The 20525-nt window shown below is 38.7% G+C and overlaps 1 protein-coding gene across 1 annotated transcript in view; it reads right to left on the bottom strand.

Moving 5' to 3' along the window:
- Window positions 1–1501: 1501 nt before the first annotated feature.
- The window catches only part of COL3A1 (collagen type III alpha 1 chain), a 39006-nt gene continuing 19982 nt past the window's right edge, over window positions 1502–20525 (bottom strand). Inside the window, exons 16-51 of the mRNA XM_025848800.2 lie at window positions 20369–20467; window positions 19793–19837; window positions 19541–19639; window positions 19285–19338; window positions 19088–19195; window positions 18811–18864; window positions 18102–18200; window positions 17753–17806; window positions 17427–17525; window positions 17011–17064; window positions 16843–16896; window positions 16468–16521; window positions 15863–15916; window positions 15493–15537; window positions 14795–14893; window positions 14600–14707; window positions 14097–14150; window positions 12528–12581; window positions 12390–12443; window positions 11630–11683; window positions 10908–11015; window positions 10400–10453; window positions 10049–10102; window positions 9702–9863; window positions 9477–9584; window positions 8366–8473; window positions 7651–7704; window positions 7455–7562; window positions 6952–7005; window positions 6476–6583; window positions 6124–6177; window positions 5922–6029; window positions 4769–5066; window positions 3529–3716; window positions 2881–3123; window positions 1502–1923 (exon numbers count right to left, since the gene is read on the bottom strand). Of these exons, the coding sequence (XP_025704585.1) occupies window positions 1777–1923; window positions 2881–3123; window positions 3529–3716; window positions 4769–5066; window positions 5922–6029; window positions 6124–6177; window positions 6476–6583; window positions 6952–7005; window positions 7455–7562; window positions 7651–7704; window positions 8366–8473; window positions 9477–9584; window positions 9702–9863; window positions 10049–10102; window positions 10400–10453; window positions 10908–11015; window positions 11630–11683; window positions 12390–12443; window positions 12528–12581; window positions 14097–14150; window positions 14600–14707; window positions 14795–14893; window positions 15493–15537; window positions 15863–15916; window positions 16468–16521; window positions 16843–16896; window positions 17011–17064; window positions 17427–17525; window positions 17753–17806; window positions 18102–18200; window positions 18811–18864; window positions 19088–19195; window positions 19285–19338; window positions 19541–19639; window positions 19793–19837; window positions 20369–20467 (3351 nt within the window). The 3' untranslated portion in view covers window positions 1502–1776. The remainder of the gene's footprint in view (window positions 1924–2880; window positions 3124–3528; window positions 3717–4768; window positions 5067–5921; window positions 6030–6123; window positions 6178–6475; window positions 6584–6951; window positions 7006–7454; window positions 7563–7650; window positions 7705–8365; window positions 8474–9476; window positions 9585–9701; window positions 9864–10048; window positions 10103–10399; window positions 10454–10907; window positions 11016–11629; window positions 11684–12389; window positions 12444–12527; window positions 12582–14096; window positions 14151–14599; window positions 14708–14794; window positions 14894–15492; window positions 15538–15862; window positions 15917–16467; window positions 16522–16842; window positions 16897–17010; window positions 17065–17426; window positions 17526–17752; window positions 17807–18101; window positions 18201–18810; window positions 18865–19087; window positions 19196–19284; window positions 19339–19540; window positions 19640–19792; window positions 19838–20368; window positions 20468–20525) is intronic.

A 20525-nucleotide genomic window follows, 5' to 3' on the forward strand; every position in this document is an offset into this window, starting at 1 on the left:
GGTCCTTATAAATGAAAGAGGGAGACAGGAGAGCCACTGTCAGTGTGATGCAATGTGAGGAAGACTTGGACAAATATTTCTGGCTTTGAAGATGCCTAAATTTAAAACTCCAAGTAATTTAATTTTAATGCATAATGCAAATTGGCTTTCTTTCTGTCTTTCTCTCTATCTCTCTCTCTCTCTCTCCATATCTCCATATGTGTGTGTGTGTGTATATGTAATATTTCTGGAAAGATGCACAAGAAGCTGTTAACATTGGTTTCCTCTAACATGGAGGGTAAGTGGACGTCTTGACGTGACATTTGGCTGATGGAATTTTTATTTTTGAAAGTAGTATTATTGTTATAAACCATACAGAGTAAGCAAACATCAAACTATAAAGTCAGATGTGCAAGACCATACTTACAGTAACTAAAAGAATAAGAATTTGAAGGTAGAAAAGGGCCAAGAGGGCAATGAGAGAGTGTGTAGCAGTGGTAGAAAAGCCTCAACTTGCAATTTTTCTTAATTGTTTTGCTAGATACTGCTTACTTCCAATAGATTACTGGCATCTTCCTCCCTGATTCCTCCCCTTTTGGGGACAACTGAATTTACTATGTTATTATTTCCAGGGATTGATTCAAAGAGCATGTCCTCAGTTTTCACTGAATATGATCTAAAAATCCTCAAGATTCCCCATTGAGCATTCTCTCTCTTCTGAACATAGCTCATATTCTTGAGGTCGTTGCATTATTAAGCTAGAGAGTTCGAATTCAATACGTTTTTTTCAAGAAGATCACCAGAGTTCTAGAGTGTACACATGCATTTCTTATATCTATTAAAGTGACAAAAACCAGGAATGTTTTATTATGATATTTTATTATGGGTGTCTGTAGGAAAAAAAAAAAAAGATCAACAACCACATACAAGCTCACAAAGTTAAATTTCAACACATTCTGTGTTACTGTGACAAAAGAAGCCCCATTATTTGTTTTTTGTTGTTGTTGACTTTTACAGGATCAAGGGAGAGAGTTCCCCGAAGTGACACACCAATAGATTTTTTTGACAGGAGACATGTACAAATGGTGTGCATTTATGTTTTGAATGTAAGGCAACAATTCTGACCTAGAGTTTTTAAAGTGAAAATACATTAGCACCATAACATGTGTCTTTAAAGCCTTCCCAAATATCGGTAATCTTGATCATTTCAGCAATGACAAGAAAAGAGAAAAGCACCTTTAAAAGCAGTTGATATCCAAGATTAAAATAATTGTAGATTTTAAAATAATTCTTCAAATTCTTGTACTATACTTTTTACCAATATTTTAGGAAATTATATAAATTTCTTCATCTTCTGGGACTTCTAGAATTCCTCTGTATTTCTGACCCGGTTGAGGTAGTTGAAACAGGGAGGTCTTTTCTAATTTCATGTTGACTATTTCAGAAAGAAAGATTATCTTTTAATGGTAAGCCTAGTCATTGCTCTGCAAATGGGCTAGGATTCAAAGAATATAACACAGTGTTATTGTAAGAGTGTTGAAGTTTATTTATTATAGCACCATTGAGACATTTTGAAATTGGAATTGGTAAAAAAATAGAACAAAAAGCATTTGAACTGTATTTGGTGTAACAGCAAAAAAAAAAATATCCTTTTTTGCCAAATTATACTTTTTCCAAAACTTTTGGAAATAAATAACTGGAATTGAGTTGGTCACTTGTACTGGTTGACAAGGTTAGAACGAGAGGAACACATATGGAGTGTGAAATTTTTTGCTGGGGTTTCAGATAGAGTTTGGTTTATAAAAAGCAAACAGGGCCAATGTCCACACCAAATTCTTGATCAGGACCACCAATATCATAGGGTGCAATATCTACAATAGGTAGTCTCACAGCCTTGCGCGTTCGATATTCGAAGACTGTTTTGCCCCATTCCCCAGTGTGTTTCTGTAAAAAAGAGGAAAAAAATGTGAGGTATCATGACATTACAATTACTTAGACACTTCCTCTGACTGACCAAGTTTAAAAGCATAGTGTGCCCTAAAGGTATTGCCAACTTGCCATGCTATCTTCCATGCATATGAGACCTCTTCCATTTTAAAGTTATAATCATCCCAGATAATAAACCCTATTGGGCTTTTTTAGAGATTGAGAGAGACAGCATGTGCACATGAGGGGGCAGGTGTCGCGGGAGAGGGAGAGAGAATCTCAAGCAGGATCTACCCCCAGTGCAGAGCCCCACATGGGGCTTGATCTCACAACCCTGAGGTCATGACCTAAGCAGAAATCAAGAGTTGGACGCTTAACCGACTGAGCCACCCAGGCACCCTAATAAACCATATTGTTAACCAAAAGCATTATAGAGCTTTAAGGTGCATTCAGTAGAGATTGCCAATAGCCAGCCCATTTTCAGGAGGCCTGGTTCTGTCTGGTCACTGCTACCAGGTATACAGTTGGTTTACTAAAAAGTGAATAAGTCTCTCATGATGGAATTTGCTAATATTAGAAGTGAATTCTCCCTTTGCTTATAAATGATAACAAAGAAAAGATTTAAAGCTAACCTTTAAAATTAAAGAGAAAGCAGAGATTTTTAGATTGAGTCCATATGATAGCTATTACGGAGAATGTATAGTAACCACCCAGATTATCTGATAAAGTTTATATTATGAATTTAAATTTCTACTGATTTCATTTCCACTCCTTTCACCTGGAGGTTGAGAAGATATATATTTTTGTGTGTGGTATTTAATATTCCCTGCAATGAACCAGTAGATCCTACATAACTCACACCAAATGTTATCTTTTGTTCACCCTCATTATTTTTTCTTCTTTTCAAAATAGCATGATTAAACTAGAAATGCTAAGATCATTATGATCCATGCCTTTAAAAATGTTATTACTTACAGTGCAACCATCCTCCAGGACTGTGTATGTGAATTTGCTATTTCCTTCAGCCTTGAATTCACCTTCATTTGAGCCCATCAGCCTCAAGGCTTTCTTTACATTCCCACTGGCATGATCCATGTATGCAATGCTATTCTTGCAGTGATACGTGATGTTCTGGGAGGCCCGGCTGGAAAGAAGTCGGAGGAAGGCCAGCTGGACATCGAGGACATCTTCAGGAAGTTCAGGATTGCCATAGCTAAACTGTGATAGGTGAAAAACACAACTGATCAAACATCTTCGTTGCAACCATGTGTCCTGAAGGATTCATGCAGTATAGTATGGTCATTATAATGCAGGTTATTCATATATTTTATGTATGAATATTTTATATGTGAATATGTTCTTTTGCATGTGTAACATATTAATGCTAGAGTAAGAGGTGTTAAGAATTGAAAGAAAGGTGGTTGCATACAACAAATAATTCGATCTAACTTAGCTTTGGGAGAGAAGGTATAAAAGTTATAAAGGTAGTTACCTGAATATATAAGGCCATTTGGGTTCTCCTATTTAGTAACTAATTTAACATTGTGATGAAAAACTGGGAGGAATCAAAAAAGTTAGGTAAGTAGGAATGACTTGGTTAACAAGTGGTATATCCATTATTACCTGAAAACCACCATCCATGGATTCTCCAAACCAAACATGTTTCTTCTCAGCACCAGAATCTGTCCACCAGTTCTTACGTGGCACAGTCCAAGGACTGGCATTTATGCACGTTTCCCCAGTTTCCATATTGCAGAATACTTTAATAGCGTCCAGCTTGCAACCTTGGTTAGGATCAACCCAATATTCTCCTGAATAGTCACAAAAAAGAATAATGGGAATTGGTTACAAAATCCAGTAGTGAAGTTTGGGCCAGAATTATTTTGTTTGTTTACCTGGTAAAGCATTCATAATGTTGTTTGCTAATTTATTTGTATTTTATAGTACAATATAATACAGAAACTTTTTACTGAAATTGTGGAGATTAAAAAGAGTTAGGTATAATAATTAGAAAATACTGAAGTAAAATATAGCTTCTTGATATGGAACAATGATGATATACTTAGCCAAGACATTTTGATTGGTGTATTGTATTTGTTGAAATCTCTCCCTCTTTTTAAGATGATTATCTGTTTAATGTGGTTTTGCTAAATAATGTAAGCTTTCTGTCTAATCTAGATTTGTGCCAGTAAGTTTAACCCAAAGTCCCCGTGACTGATGCTGTTCTCTTTCTTAAGTAATTTTCAGAAATGACTCCTAACAAAGGCAATGTTCCATGTCAAGGTATCTGAAAGCCTGAAATAATTTTTGCCTTTCAGAAAGAATTAACCCAATATGTGTAAAATCTTACAGTATTACAATATTTGATTTAATTTTATATAAGTCTGGGGTGTTTCATTTAACTGTTTCTTAATATGAAAAAGCTAATAATTAGATTTATCACAAAAATTAATCTCATTAAATAAAGATTGCAAAAGTTAAGTTACAAATTATGTCTGTATCAAGTTATATAAATTTTGTCCCGAAAACACAATGATCTATGTTGCTTTATCACTCAAACAACTTTGGAATGATATGCAGAAACATCCCAAACTCTGACTTATTTTAAAATTTCTACAAGACTGTCTTGAAATTTTCCTACATTTGGAATATTTGGGTTATTTATGTTCCATCTTAAGGATACCTGCAGTGTATACTTTCTGGATATATCAAGCAGTTTCAATTCAACCAACATTCTTTAAGTACTATTTCTGCTATAAAATATTTTCTATGCACAGTGAAACTTTTCTCTTTCCCCAATTCTCATCTAAGCAGCTTTCTCTGTAATCTTGTTGCCATAAGCCTGAAAGACTCCCCCACATACCGCTCTTGAGTTCAGGATGGCAAAATTTCAGGTCTCGGCAGTTCCGAGCAGGGTGTTTCCGGGACCCATCAGGACTAATGAGGCTTTCTAGTTGTCCGTTGACTGATTTGAGTGAAGTCATAATCTCCTCAGTGTTGATTTTGAAATCCATCGGTTCATCTCCATAGTACGGGGCAAAACCACCAGCTTTTTCAGCCCCTCCGAGAGAACCCAGGGAAACAGCCCCGCCACCACAGCACGGACCAGGAGCACCAGGAGGTCCAGGCGGGCCCGGTTGTCCTGGGTGGCCTGGGGAGCCCTGGGATGGGTAAGAACAGGCGTCACGGAGGTGTACTCGCTCTTTGCGGAAAGAATACGTTGCTGGGTCAATACAATGCATCAGAACCAACCAATACGTCATCATAATTATTTTAAGAAAGGTTTACTTGAGTCGTTTTGTGATCAAATGATAACCAATGATAATAAATTCGTTGCCATGAAATTTATTGCATTCCCCTGGGTACAAATCAGTGGAGTGAGAGCACAAATTTTACTCTAGCATGTTTCCTTCGGAATAAATGATATAAACACTTCTAACTCTGACATGCCAGAGGGAATCTGATCAGGAAACCTAGATTCTGATCCCAGATTTGTCATTAACTTTGTGTCTTTGGGCTGATCACTATTTGTGTTTCAATTACCAAATGTGTAACTCGTGGGGATAATGGTTTTTATTCCGTTTATGCCAAAGATGTGGGATAGGAAGGTATTGGGAATGATGGTATTGGTCGCAAAACAGGAATCTTGGAAGCTGTTTGAGAAGATGTGCTACATGCTTGCCAGTCATTACAATGGTCATAATTGTGCGATCTCCAGCGTGAGATCAATGCTTGCAGAGTTCATTTGGTTAATTGGGCTTTTGTCTTTATTCTGGGGATAATGACTGCTCTCTCATCAAACGGTAAAAAAACTTCGGTTTTTTTTTTCTCTCTTGTTGTTATACTGTGACGGAGAAAGAGTAGAGAATCTCTAAAAGTCATTGTTGATTTTCTAAATTAAGTTGGGTGTTTGTATTGTACTGAACTCACTATCTAGCTTCCAAACCCTACAAAGTGTTTCTGAAACCTGAAGACTGTAGCAAATTAAACCCGCATATTTGTGAGTGCGGTCTTACCTCAGAGCCTCTTTCACCTCTGTTCCCTCGAGGCCCTGGCGGTCCAATGGGACCCGGATGTCCGCTTGTGCCATCTTTGCCTGGGGGCCCACTGGGTCCAACAGGTCCCTAGAAAATGATCATGATATCACAATGCTAAGATATCTTCCTGCTAGAATGTCTGAAAAATATGGATCTTCCAGTATCTTTCTATGCCACTTACTCGGGGGCCTGCAGGTCCTGGGCTACCAACGGCACCTTGGTGACCAGCGGGACCCTGAGAGGAAAAGAAGGGTAAATATGAAGGAAGACTTCTCAAAGATTTAGGAAACTGTACATTCAAGATCAAATCAAGAAACATGGGGGTCATGATGGAATATGATTGCCTTTTTCTTTAATCTCCCCATTGCCTCATGCCAACTACTCTTTCAACCAAGCCCTCGAATCCATGTCTCATCTCTTTTAACATAAACTTTTAAAGATGAGCACTTTTCTACTTTTGGTCTCCCAGATTTGCCTAGCTCATCACTTAACACGCACCAAAGGGGATTTTCTAACAAAGCGGATGCACTTACTGGAGAACCTGGGGCACCTGGGTTACCGGGGAATCCTCGATGTCCTTTGATGCCATTAGAACCACGTTCACCTGTTTCACCTTTGTCACCACGTGGACCTTGGGGACCCTTTACAGACACATTTCAAATTAAGGTCATAAACACACATACATATTGGTAAAACAAAATAAAACTGATAGCAATTAAATCCAGTCCATGACATTCTATTAGCTAGAAATTCCAGGGACACTGCATACATGCAACACTAAAGATTGTTCTTGTAGTTTTGATTTTGGACTGATAATTGCATGAAACCCCAGTAGTTGTTACGTAGGTCCTTGGCCCCAAGGAATTTTAGATCCTGAATTGCCTTCTGTATCATCAAAGGAAAGTTAAAATTCTGCTCCATAGTGGTGTATGTTGTCATCCCTTTTTCCTGAACATGCCAGAAAATAGAACATTTCTTAGACTCTAGAATGAGTTAAAAAACAACTCACAGGAGGACCTCGGGAACCAGCAGGACCCGGAGCACCAGAAGGACCAGCGGGGCCCTGAAATAAAAGCAAACACACAGGGAAGTGTTTATTTATTGATAAAGCTTTGTTTTATTTAGAAGTTAATTTCACTATGATGGACTAATAGTATGCACACGATTATTGAAAGTTAGTGCCATTTTCTCCTTCAAAGGGCTTTCTCTGTTTTTATCTTTACCAAGGGGTCTAAACAGGAAAGCTGAGAGAGTCTTGCTAATTCAGCCTTGCATTTACCCAGGGAATATACACTTAGACTGATTAATGCTGCTTTGAATTTAGTAATGACTTCTGCATTAACTACTGCCAGAAACTCAGCAGATACCTTTTTTACCCCGGTTGCCTAAGGAAAGAGTAGCATAAATACAAAAAGAAATGATAGTAGATCATTTGGTTAGCAGATCTGACATCCTATCTTCCACCTCTTAATCCCTTTACTGAGGAAAATAGGTAAGCAAAGAAAAACTCACAGTTTCTCCTCTGTCACCACTCTTTCCAGCTGGACCAATGGGACCAGGGGGGCCTGGATGACCAGGAGCACCGGGGGCACCAGGGGAACCATTTTCTCCACGATCACCCTGAGGACAAATTCACAAATCCAACATAAATATGATCAGCAGTTATTATTTTAAGTACACAGACCCACTGTATCTATGTTCACTATACCTTGCCACCGGGAGCGCCATCTCGGCCTGGAAGACCGTCTGATCCTGGGTTTCCCTGATTAAAAAAACAAGGAGAAAAGAAATCAAGCTCTTTCGAACCATTCAAATATAAGCTAAGCCATGTATTCTCAGCGGTAGCAATAGCATCCTAAAGAGGATAAAAATTGGTTCTTAGGACTAAAAAATCTTAGCTATTACAACAGCTGTGTACCTAAATACCTAAATAGATAAGCAGTATACCAATGGCACTAAAATTTCACAGGTGAGAGAGGGAGAAGTGATTAGGAAAGAAAAATGTCTAAAAAAATCCTTCGGGAAGAGATAACAAATAAAAGCTTAAGAAACAGTAATTTAAGCTGATAATGGAAATCTACAATTTAAGAAAAGGCTTAATCACAGATAACATGCAGCACATTTTCATGTAGGAGGAATGCTATAAATTGGGGCATTCCCCATCCCCAACTTGTGTCTTTCTTTAGCTAGCATTCAGATTCTTCTCCATTAATGATCATTCATTGGGTAAATATTAATGAACAAGAACATTTAAAATTATTCTAAATTGTAATAGAAGGGATATCTTATTAAAGAAAGAAGGAGAACTTTGGCATGTGGCAATATTTACACCCTTAGATATTAAGGCGCAATTTGACCCTTGCTTAAATAGATTACCAAACACTACCAGGATATTTGCATATTTCCTAAGAACTAGTACTTACATCTCTTCCAGGTTCACCAGCTGTACCAGCCAGACCAGGAAGACCCTGGGGTCCAGGAGGACCACGTTCTCCATTGTGACCAGCAAGTCCTGGTTTCCCACTTTCACCCTGTGCATAAAGAAATAAAAGACATTTTATTTTAAATTATTTTACCTTTTTTTAACTTTTTTTAACTTATCTTAGCAATCAGTATGTTATGAGATGTTCTTATTTTTCGTGGAAAAACTCTGTTTTATTAAAAATTCTATTGAATTTGTTCCTAAAACTATCCCTATCATTGAGGAAGAGCCAGTTTCTTGGATTTTCCAACTTTCCCAGTGACTCTGGATACTAAAACTGCTAAGTAATGACAATGATTGTTATTTAGGAATACATTCTAATATGAGATACATAAATAAGACATGGCCATTGTGAGAAAAAAATAATGATTAACCATCATGAAATTATAGGTTTATGGTGACCATTGGAATTAGTTTATATTGGACATCTGGCTCTATCTAAAAAATATACATTTACCAGGTATGTTCATATAAATTGAATATGCTTAAATGTTATATCTTCATTTCGTTACAATATTATATGGCCTTTTGTTTAAAGAGGTGCTCAAAGTGTCAAAATGTGAGCCCTAATGATACAGAATTTTATTACCCCTTTTGCTAAATGGATATTTAAGACAAATAACTATAACATGTTAGGATGTTACAGTAATATTAGGGAAAGAAAACTAGAAGTGTGAAACAAATTGAGTTGATGGAAAATTCGTATTAATTAAAGGCTTTCACAGGTCTATAAACTGACTATTTCCCTCTTCAAAACTGACAGTCAACAAAGTAAAGAATGCTCACACATCTCCTAACGGAGGTACTTAAGGTGGCAAGATATTTTCTGTGTTACCAATTTCTTAGTGTTTATGTTCAAGGCTGCTCTATGATGTGCATTGTTTTTGTGTTCGGCAGTCTTTTGATAATACATGTGCTTCCTGAAAATCTGAACATATCAAGAATTTGCATCTTTTACGGGAAAATTTGTTCATGACGTGCTTGCTATGGTTAAGTGATCTCTGAAGGCTATCAAAGGAAACCAGAGTCCAGGGCAAGATGGCCACACTCACCTTGATGCCCTGCGGGCCTGGGCTTCCCCTAGGACCGGGGATGCCTGGTGGTCCCACGAGACCCCTGGCTCCGGTAATCCCGGCACTTCCCAGGGGGCCTGGAAGTCCCTGTTGAACAAATAAGAAAGCCTTAGTTCTTCTCTCTGTGACTAGGTTTTCCTCTGTTGAATTCATAATTCAAAATAAAAGAGTATTGTCAATCCATAGGGCACCACAGCCACTCACCGGGGGGCCCTGGGGGCCAGGGGATCCCTTCTCACCGGGTTGGCCAGCATCACCTTTAGGTCCAGACACTCCAGGGTTGCCGGGAGCACCATTGTTGCCAGGTGGACCGGGGGCCCCATCCTTGCCTGGAGCACCGCTGGAGCCCGGGGGGCCTGGATTACCCTACAAAGGCATTTATGGAAGTTGGAGTGCTTTATAATGAAAAGTGAATATTTCTTCCCTCTTTTACCTGCATTTTGGATGGGATTTAATCACAAAGAAAAGTAGCAATTGGTAGGTTTCTCCTCCTATGCATATTTGAATGTTCTTTATGGAATAAAGAAAAAATATTTTAAAAAAATACTTACATTATTACCAGGAGGACCAGGAAGACCACGACCACCAGGGAAGCCAGCAGCACCCTGGGAAATGATAATATATTTTTGAATTTCAAAAGTGAAGCAGAATGAATAATAAACTACTAAAAACAAATATAAAGGCTAAGAAATGTGATCTGCATTCTACCCTGGGATCATTTATGGTTTGGTTTATTTTTTTTTTCTTTTAGAATTTACATATAACATAGAATTAAGGGATTATAGTTTTTATACTCTCTTTCAGGATCTAGTGATTTCAAGGCAGTTTTTATACAGATTGGTATTAATTACTGCTTTTGAATCACAGTTTAGAGAATGCTAGTTAAGAGAATGGATACTTACAGGACCACCAGGACTGCCGCGTTCACCTTTGACGCCCTGGGGCCCAGGGGGACCCTAAATGGAATGGAGGTAGAAATGGTTCATCAGAATTCCACCACACTCAAAATTTGAAAGAAGCATTCAGCCTTTGAAAAACAGGAATTCTACTTATTGTGATAATCGTTTTGCAACATATACATATATCGAATCGTTATGTCATACACCTTAAACTTGTACAATGCTATATGTCAATTGTATCTTAATAAAACTGGGGGAAAAAAACTACAACAGACCTACAAATGAACAAACAAACAAAAATCAACAAACCAGTAACTCTAGGTAGGAAGTGGTTAGAACAACCTGATTGGGGTCATATCTAGACTATTAGAGCCAAGCTTCAAAGTCAGAACTGTACTCCTAGGCAGAGGATACTCTCCTCACCTTGACAGGCTCTCTCAGTATGAAGTCTTGGACTATGGATACATCTAAGTGCTTTCCATTTGAAAACTGAATGAAAGAGAATACTCACAGCAGGCCCGGCACCCCCAGGGGGTCCTGCGATGCCAGGGGGCCCTCCTTCACCTTTCTCACCAGGAGCACCTCTTTCTCCTTTAGCACCAGGTTCACCATTCTGTCCCTACATTCAGAAATGACAATGACCTGTGAGCTGACGTCCTTCCCAATACACTTGGCCTATCAGACTCTTCCTTCAGAAAATAGAATTCTTCAGGTGGCAAGATGTTGAAATAAAATTGGAAAACGAGGTTTTCTGAAAAGAGGCCAAACCAAAGTGAATCAAAATGCTTTCGTGATAAAAGAAAACTATCAAGAAAATGTTAAAATGGATGTTATTTGTCCTAAGGGAGAAAGCCTCTCCAAGGATTGTGCTTTGAAAATGAGCTCCAGTAAATTCACTGGAGAAAGATAAGACCTAGAGCAACTTTTAATTAGTATCATCTTACAGTGGAATAAGTTTTTAAATTTTCAGAGTGTTTTAAAATCTAGGGTAACATGTGAGCCTCATTAATGAAGCATAAAGGCAAGTCAAGTGTTTTCATCTCCATCTTTTAAAGAGTAAGAGTGAAGTAAAAAACAAAACACAAAACACAACAAAACAAAAAAACAGAAAAAAAGGGAGGGGTGGGTAAAGTCACCCTATAGGGAATGAGCAGCAGAGGCTTGACTAGAATCCGGATTCAAATGTCTGTTTTTCAGCAAGAGAGTGATTCTGGGCTGTGTGTTCATACTTACAGGAGCACCAGGGAAGCCAGCAGGTCCTGGAGGCCCATGTTCACCTCTCTCACCCTGAAGTGAAAAACATTCTCATTGGTCACGGTGAAGACACCTTCCCACAGGGACAATGATGTATCATCCTCTGCATCATCTCATCTTTCCTTCTGCAGGAAGTATGCAAAGCTAACCAACACGGTGAAACTTGTGAAGACTTTTCCACTTCTCCACAAAATCAGCAGTGGACAACACCAGAACCTTTGGTTCTTTCTGCCTCTGATTGTGATATTATTTACAAGAAAAATAATCTGAGAATTTTGAAGTGTTTAACACATGCAATCATATGACTTCTAACAAATGTAAGCATTTAAAAATATACTAAAAGGGTCAATTAAGAAATCAATCAATTAATTAAGTAGGACCATTTATTATGTATCTGTCCTGAGTTGCAAACCCTGAAGGTAGAAATTTTTAGATCTAGAAGGTGCCTCAGGCAAAGATCCTGCAGGTTTAAGAAATATTATTTACAAACGCATATTATTTGTGCATTTTAAATTTTTTTTCCAGAATTATTTAGGAGAGAAGGCATGATTTAAAATGGTCTCTTGTGAATTTTAGATTTAAGAACTTTGACCTTCCTTTGCATGTCATAGGATTCCTGAAAATGGCATCCTGCCATTGAGACCCGGGGCCCAGGGGCAGAATTGTTAAAGAAGGAAGCAGGGATAGCCGCTGCCCAGGTGGAGTTAAAAAGCACACTGAAGATGACTATAACACTTACAGGGCCACCACGAGGACCTGCTATACCCGGAAGTCCAGGGGCACCACCCTCACCCTGAAAAAAGAGGAAAAAAATATTGCCTGCATCCAAAAAACTAGGGATACTTTCTTGTTGTTTCTAAGTAGTATTAAGTGTTACCTTATCTCCAGGCTGACCAGCTGGGCCAGGGGGGCCAATGGGACCAGTAGGACCCTAAAGAAAATAGAAATACATTTTTAATTTTAAAGATAAAAAGCATCCTTTTTCCTATCAGTCAAACAGAGTATATAGACATAGCATTCATCTAATAAACTAGATAATATGACTTCTATTATGGCTGGAATGATATGCTTCACTTGGTGTATAAATACTGCAGAGCCTAATAAATATGAGACTCTATGGAGATGCCTCTAAAGGACTGAATCTATAAGAGTCAGTGGCAATTTATCGATTCATTCTTCTTTCCATTGCTGAAGATAAATGATATGATGTAAGATCTTACAGTAGTAGCTTTTTAAAAATTAAAGTGCATTGTCTTATTCAACTGCTTGATAGTCCAAAATGTTTAATTTAACTACTCAGAATATAAATACCCATATTAAAATTTTCAAATTGACATTTTCAAATATGAAAGTTTTACCTATGTCACATAAATGAGATATTAGGTGTTTTTTTAAAAAATTGGATGATGGCCTACCCATCAAATCTGTCAAAAGTGAAATTTGTATGAATTTCTTTAAAGCAACTCTGGTAAATATAACATCTGTGTAATGACTTAACTATCATGCTTATTGGCTGCAGTCATACTTGGAAGATGTTTGCAAACGGGAATACAATTGATGGGAATGTTTTTTCATTTGGTTTGTTTTTAACGTTTATTTTGAAATAGTTATAGATTCCCAGGAGGTTGCAAAAGAAGATACAGGAAAATTCTATGCACCTTTCTCCTGGCATCCCTCAATGTTAATATCTGACACAACTATGGTGCAATAGCAAAAGCAAGCAACTGGCATTGGTATAACCCATAGAGCTGATTCAGGTCTCAGCAGTTATACATGCACGCATTTGCGCCAGCGTGTATGTATAAGCTCTAGACCCCTTTATGAAGTGTAGCCTGGCATGACTACCACCATAATCAAGGTGCTCAAACGTGCGATCACTGGGAAACTCCGTCGCGCCCCCTCTTTTAGTCACATGCATCTTCCTCTCCCCTCATGTTAACTCCTGGCAATCACTCATTATGTTAGTTCACAAATGTTACATGGATGGAATCATGCAGTATGTAGCCTTTGGAGATTGACTTTTTTCACTCAGTCTGGTGTCCTTGAGGTTTATATAAGTTGTTGCATGTGTTTTTTATTGTGAAGGAGTATTCCGTAGTATGACTACATCACAGGATTACGATGTTTATAAAATAAAAAAAAAATTCTTTCTGAACAGCATTGATTATCTTGGATTTTAGTGACTCATTATGATTTAGTTTGTAACCTTTATCATACTTTTGAGGGTTTTTTCTATGCTCACATCACTGTTGAACCATCAGGTAACGATAGATATAAACCAGGAATTTTAACAATCAAGTCATTTGGGTCTTCTTAATGGTCAGAAAATGGCAAAACATGGTTTAAGTAATCATGATGAGTTTTTAGAACAATAGAAGTTGAGATGAGGAACTCTTTCCACGTCACCGACAGGTAAGACCTGCTTTCCCCAAGCGGGAGTACTCACCCGCGGCCCGTCTTTCCCGGCAGCACCATCCGCCCCTGCGCTGCCTGGTTCGCCCTGTCAAACAAAAGCCAGAGTCATCAGGTTAGAAGCATCCTCAGTGAGATTCTGCCAAAAAGAAGAGCAACACTCAAGATGTGCTGTGATGGGTAGGTAGTAGGTGTTCTCATTAATAGTTCCTCTAGCAATACATCTCAAATTTCACTTCCTGTAAAATGGTAACATTAAGCCTCACTTTTTTTTTTTTAACTTTTATTTATTTATTTGACAGGGAGAGACACAGTAAGAGAGGGAACACAAGCAGGGGGAGTGGGAGAGGGAGAAGCAGGCTTCCCGCCGAGCAGGAAGCCCGATGCGGGGCTCGATCCCAGGACCCTGGGACCATAACCTGAGCCGAAGGCAAATGCGTAACGACTGAGCCACCCAGGCGCCCTGGCGCCAACGTTTCTTGCCTTTAACCTAGGAAGTTGGTTTTATGCTAGAATGAACAGCACATTAGTTGGTACCTTGTCACCCTTTGGCCCGGGGCCTCCAGGACCTCCTCTTTCCCCAGGCATCCCTTGCAGACCAGGAGTCCCAGCAGACCCAGGTGGCCCAGGGGGTCCAGCAGCGCCCTGAAGTTAAAGGACAAATAGTAAACCTCCAGAAGGAAATGGAGTGCATTTTGTAAAATCTAGGTGAACTGAACTGTGCGGAGTTACCTTTCCTCCTTCGGGACCAGGGGGGCCGGCTCCACCTCTCGGTCCCGCGGGCCCCACGGCTCCCGGAGGTCCTCGTTCGCCCGGGGCTCCCGAATCACCCTGGGGGTAGGAATACGGAACAGCCCTGTTAGCCAACCCAAGGCTAAAAACAAAACAAAAACATGCGAAATTGTATTCATTTTGGTGCGGGTCACTGGGGGAATTTCTATTTTTGAACAATTTGGAAATGTCGGGAGTTTATAAAAGACATTTGATCAACGGAGTGAGATGGAAACAGAAAAAGAGTCAGTGTAAAGGAGGAAACTTTGATACCTGGTCTGATAAGCTGCCTCTGACACTGTTATTATTTTATTCACGAGGGCATTTTTTTTTTTTTTTTTAAGTTTTTCTACCAACACAGTTTTCCTACCAACACAGTTTTCCTATGCAGAATCAATGCCCTGGAAAGATTTGTCTTTTGCAATTGCAGGCCCATAGTTGCTTCTGTAGTATTTTTTCATGTCAGAAGATGTGATTTTCCAGATGAAGCACATCTTATCTACTAAAATGTCTTGAGTTACCCTAAGTGTATTCACCAAATAGTTGCAATGTTGTGCTTCTAAAGAAAGACAATTTTGGTTTGATATACTAAAACTGAATCACTAGTCAATTGCTCTATAAGATGCTGAAGAAATTAGAAAATAAATGGAAATATTTACCTTGCCTCCTGGAGTTCCAGGTGAACCAGATTCACCCTTTGGACCCTAGAAGATTGGCATTATATGTTAGGTCTCTATCAGAATGCATGTTATAGGAATATAAGCAAAATAACACATTTGACTTCTTTGCATTTTGTACAATTTGTTCAGTCTTGAGCTATGTACTCTTTATTTTATGGTAAAATTGAAACTTTCCATGTAATACCTATGATTGAATAATTTTTCTCTGTTTTGTTATTGAATATTTAAAAACTAAGTGTTAAAACTCAGAAACCATGCATGAGAAAATGCAAAAGTTAATAACCAATAAATGATTACGTTTTATTCTTTTGGTTTCTGAGTTTTTTAAAAAAAAGGGCATGCAACTTACTGGTTCACCAGGTTTTCCATTTTCTCCTGGAGGTCCACTGGTTCCAGGCAAACCCTACAAAAAAAAAATCGTATTTGGATTGTATAACCACTTCAAACACTGCTTACAGGAAAGCTTCTCACATGTATGTTTCTGCAAGGTATTCAAACTGGTCCTAGTAGTCTTTTTTAAGACTAGAAAATTTGTGGCTCTCAAAATCCAGTGACAGAGATGTGACAATCATATCTTCCAAACTTAATGTTTTTCTTCCTCTAGTTTTTCTGTTGTTGTATATAAAAATAAATCGATGAATATGGTAAAATGGATTTAGCTATGTGGATTTATATTATAATAAAAATACGTATAAGCATCAAAAATTTTGCATGCTGAATTTAAAAAATGACTAATGCACTCATTCTGGAATAGCAATGTCTATTGGCATTGCCTGTCATTTTATTTCAAGGTGGAAGACAGACCCACAAATTTTAAGCTTAAGATTAATTATAATTTAGTAGTGTCACAAGAAAATTGAACTCAATTAGCTCAACAAATACAACTTTCAAGGGTAAGACTGAATTGTCTAGTAGAAGCAGAAACCCAGTGATATTTAAATAAGAAGTTCTTACTTGCAATCCTTGTGGACCAGGGGGTCCTGGATCTCCTTTGTCACCACCTGGCCCCTAATGTAGAAAAATATAATGAGATGTTCTGTTATAAAACATCCTTCCCTATTTAGTCCACACAGTTTTCATTTCAACAGGCTCATTGCTTAGTTGAAAACTTAATGGTGTGAAGGAAGGCAGAGTCTGGCCTACAGAACTGATGCAACGGAGACATGGACAATATAGTCTTTACTTCTAACTAGTCAGCACTTAGCTAGCTAAGTAACCATGCTTCAAAACTGCTTTGGTGAACTATGATGACGTAACTACGATTCCCAAAGTCTTTCCTCTGCCCCACTCCCACTAACTTCCATCTCCAAGTTATGTGAGCAAACTTACAGTAGGTCCTGGGGGACCCTGAGGTCCAGTTTCACCATTCTTTCCAGCAGGACCCTAAAAAAACCAAAAGCAGTTAGGGAAACAGAGATAACGGAGATAATAGAAGCCATAGGCCGGAAATGAATGCATCTATAGAAAGCTGGAAATAAGTTAATGAAAGCTGTGTACCTGAGGGCCAGGACCTCCAGGGCCACCTCGTTCTCCATTCTTGCCAGGTGCACCCTAAAGAAGTAGCCAGTATTTACTAACTCTCAAAAGGAAATCATTCACTGTCTTATTCCCTGATGGTTTTGATCTGCCTCTTCCACACACACATACATGCATCCACAACCCAAAACTACTTTCTAGAACTAGTTTTTCATAAAGTTTGCCACTCTTTCCCCAGAACTCCCCGCCCCCAAAAAACAAAAACCCAAAAAACCCAAACAACAACAACAACTCCCTGTCTCACGTGGTATTTTGATTTTCATATATTCTACTGTGCTTTGAAGTGGAGATCAAATTTTGGCCGTCTCTGAACTCACATATGGAAAAGAAAAGGCTTCTGTCAAATATTTATTGATGAAATAAAGGAAGGAACTCACATCATTTCCTTTAGGACCAGGGAAACCCATGACACCAGGCTGACCTCGGGGACCAGATGGGCCTGGAGGACCTGGTCGACCACTTTCTCCTTGACTTCCCTAATGAGAAAAAAAATTACATTAACAGGGGTTTGATAAAGATCTCATCAAAATATGCAATATATATATATATATATATAGACACACACATATATGTATATATGTGTGTGTGAGTGTGTGTGTCTATATATATATATATATATATTACAATATGAATCAACGCTAGGCCAAATTGTGCATTCCATTATTCACTGGGCTATAAAATGAGATGTTAAAAATGTACATACGGGAGGCCCTGGTTTTCCATCGCTGCCTGGCCCTCCTGGGCTTCCGGGCATACCCTAAATTGAAGAAGTCAGTCAGTCAGGTGATTTAAAATGATAATTAAATATATATATATGTATCTGTAAAATTTTGAGATTTCATAGGTAGCCTTTTATTTGTGCACATTTTCCTGTCTATGTCTCAGTCAAGTATTCTGTTTTTCTTCAATCAATTCTAATCTTAAGTGATCTAAGAGTATTTTGTTTTATTTGGAGGCTGTAAAAGTATAGTCTGCTTTGAGTTGTCTTTGATCCTCCTTTATTTGCCCTTCTTCTTATTAAATGGCAGTGTCAAGCAAGCGTTTCTCGATACCCTCATTCCTGGGCCTCCAGGGACACCATCTCGGCCAGGTTCTCCAGGAGCTCCTCTGGGCCCTGCAGGGCCGGGACCACCACGTTCCCCAGAGGGACCCTACAAGGTGAAATAAATCAACAAAGTTGTAGAAGAACCTTCATTGACCTAGACATTGATCACCTTTAGGTTACAATTAGAAAACTTCCTTTTGTCTCTTAAAGAGAGTTGGTATGCTGCTGACATGCCATAAAATCACTGTTATCTATTAGCTCGGATTATCATATTGGGAGTGTTTTGAGGCAACTTTGATGAACATCACATGTCAGCAATATTCAGTGGGTATCACGATATACTCCAGTGCATATAAAGTCAAATATCTTTGATGATATAAAATCATATTTGGGTAGTACTTTAGAGTTTTCAAAGAACTTTTGGGCATTTTAATTGACTTTATTCTTGCAATGATGCTGAAATAAATAATTCTCTATTGACACATAAGTTAATGAATTCTCATAGAAGTTAAGTGACAAGTGACTTGCTTTAGTTGCAAAGCTAGAAAGACTGAGCAGGGGCTAGAATCATTGTTGTGTACTGGGAATTATTATTATTTTTAAACTCCAATATATTTCCTTCAGATATTTAGGTTTTAGTTAATGGGAAACTGCGTGGAAGAATATAACTATTTGTAGTACCAGCATTTACAAAAATAGAAATTAAAGTTACCTACCTTTTCTCCTGGAAGGCCGTTGGCTCCAGCAGGCCCTCGGAATCCAGGCACACCCTGGAGATAGTGAAAGGCAAACGTTTCAGCCCAGAACATGAAAATTTTTTCATAATTTCTGAGTGACAATAGAGATGTTCTCATGTTATACAATGCCCCCGAAACACATTTGGGATTGAGTACTCAGCTTAAGAAAAAGCATGGTTTCCTCACCCTGAAGGTCAAGTTCTGTGTAGATGAAAGTGATAACTGTTCTCCTTGGAGATGCCTATGGGAAACGTACCCTTTCTCCTGCAGCTCCTGGAAGTCCGTTTGCACCAGGTTCTCCAGGCGAACCATCTTTGCCATCTTCACCTTTAGGTCCTGGAATACCTGGAGAACCGGCTTCCCCCTAAAAAGGATGCCAATAAAGGGATACATTTGGTTGCAAAATTTTCAGCGGAAATAAAGAATAACCCATTCTGTTGGGGTAACACTTACACGTTCACCGCGTGGCCCTGGCTCTCCTTTGGCACCATTTTTACCAGGTTCACCCTAAATGAAATAAAATGTTGGTTTAAAAACAGGGAGTACAGACTAACAAAATCAGCAGTGGCAACTGCTGATCCAATGATAAAACCAGAGGGAAACCAACATAAAATCAAATGAACAAGTGCAAAAAGTCTGTTGTTTATATTTCTGTTGTGGAAATTGAGCCACACCTTTCAGGCAACTAGGGAAAAAATATGCAACTTACTGCACCACCTCGCTGTCCAGGAGCACCATTGGTACCAGGTGGTCCAGGAGGACCCCGGGCTCCTATCAGTCCAGGAGCTCCAGGAATGCCAGCAGGACCCTAAAAATAGCCCAAGAACACTAACATTAGTTAAACTTGAACTCTCTTTGCTGAAGAGCTAACTTAGACTTCACAAATGGATTGTCATGCAAAATGCAAAGGAAGCCAATAATTGGTGTGGATGAAATGAGGGGGGGTGGTGGGGCAACTTACCATTTCACCTTTGCCACCAGGACTACCATTGCTCCCAGGAGGGCCCTAGAAGGGGAAAAGAGCCTAGTAAAAATAATGTAACTAGTGAATATACATTTGCAAAGTAAATTTATTGATGGGTGTCGGGTTTTGTAGAGCTTCAGTGATTCCTCCAATTAGAGCACAACACATAAAATGTAGGCAAAAGAACTATCATTATCTAAATACATTAAAGATAATATGCACTTGGTCTAAATTATTAAGTAATAAATAGAAAAGGTGTTTAATCCTGTTTCTTCTCTGAATTTTTATGATCAGTGATCAGTTGGAACACATTCTTTGAAGTATCAGATAACTATCCATCCTCTACTTCACTTCGTCAAATAAACACAAAATTCATAAATTTTGAAGAGGGTAAACCTCAAGACCCACGAATTTTAGTGCTAACCAAATCAGTATTTATCACAGTAGAGTCATTTCAGAGCACCAAGCAACGATTTTTTTTCAAAAAATATTTCAGTTGATAGCAACATTAAAATGTATGCTTTCATGAAAGAAGTGTAGCAACACTCCTCAATGGCAGTATTTGCTACTTACAGGAGGACCTGGAGCACCAGCATGGCCCTGAGGTCCAGGTTCTCCTCTTTGTCCGGGGGAGCCGCTTGAACCAGGAGATCCAGCAGGTCCAACTTCACCCTAAGGTAGAAAGCCCTAAGTACTCAGTGTCTCTCGCCATTTCTAATCACTAAGCTAG

This window comes from Callorhinus ursinus, unplaced genomic scaffold (assembly GCF_003265705.2).
Source record: "Callorhinus ursinus isolate GAN/ISIS: 27379988/994484 unplaced genomic scaffold, GSC_fseal_2.0 scaffold2, whole genome shotgun sequence".
NCBI classification, from domain to species: domain Eukaryota; kingdom Metazoa; phylum Chordata; class Mammalia; order Carnivora; family Otariidae; genus Callorhinus; species Callorhinus ursinus.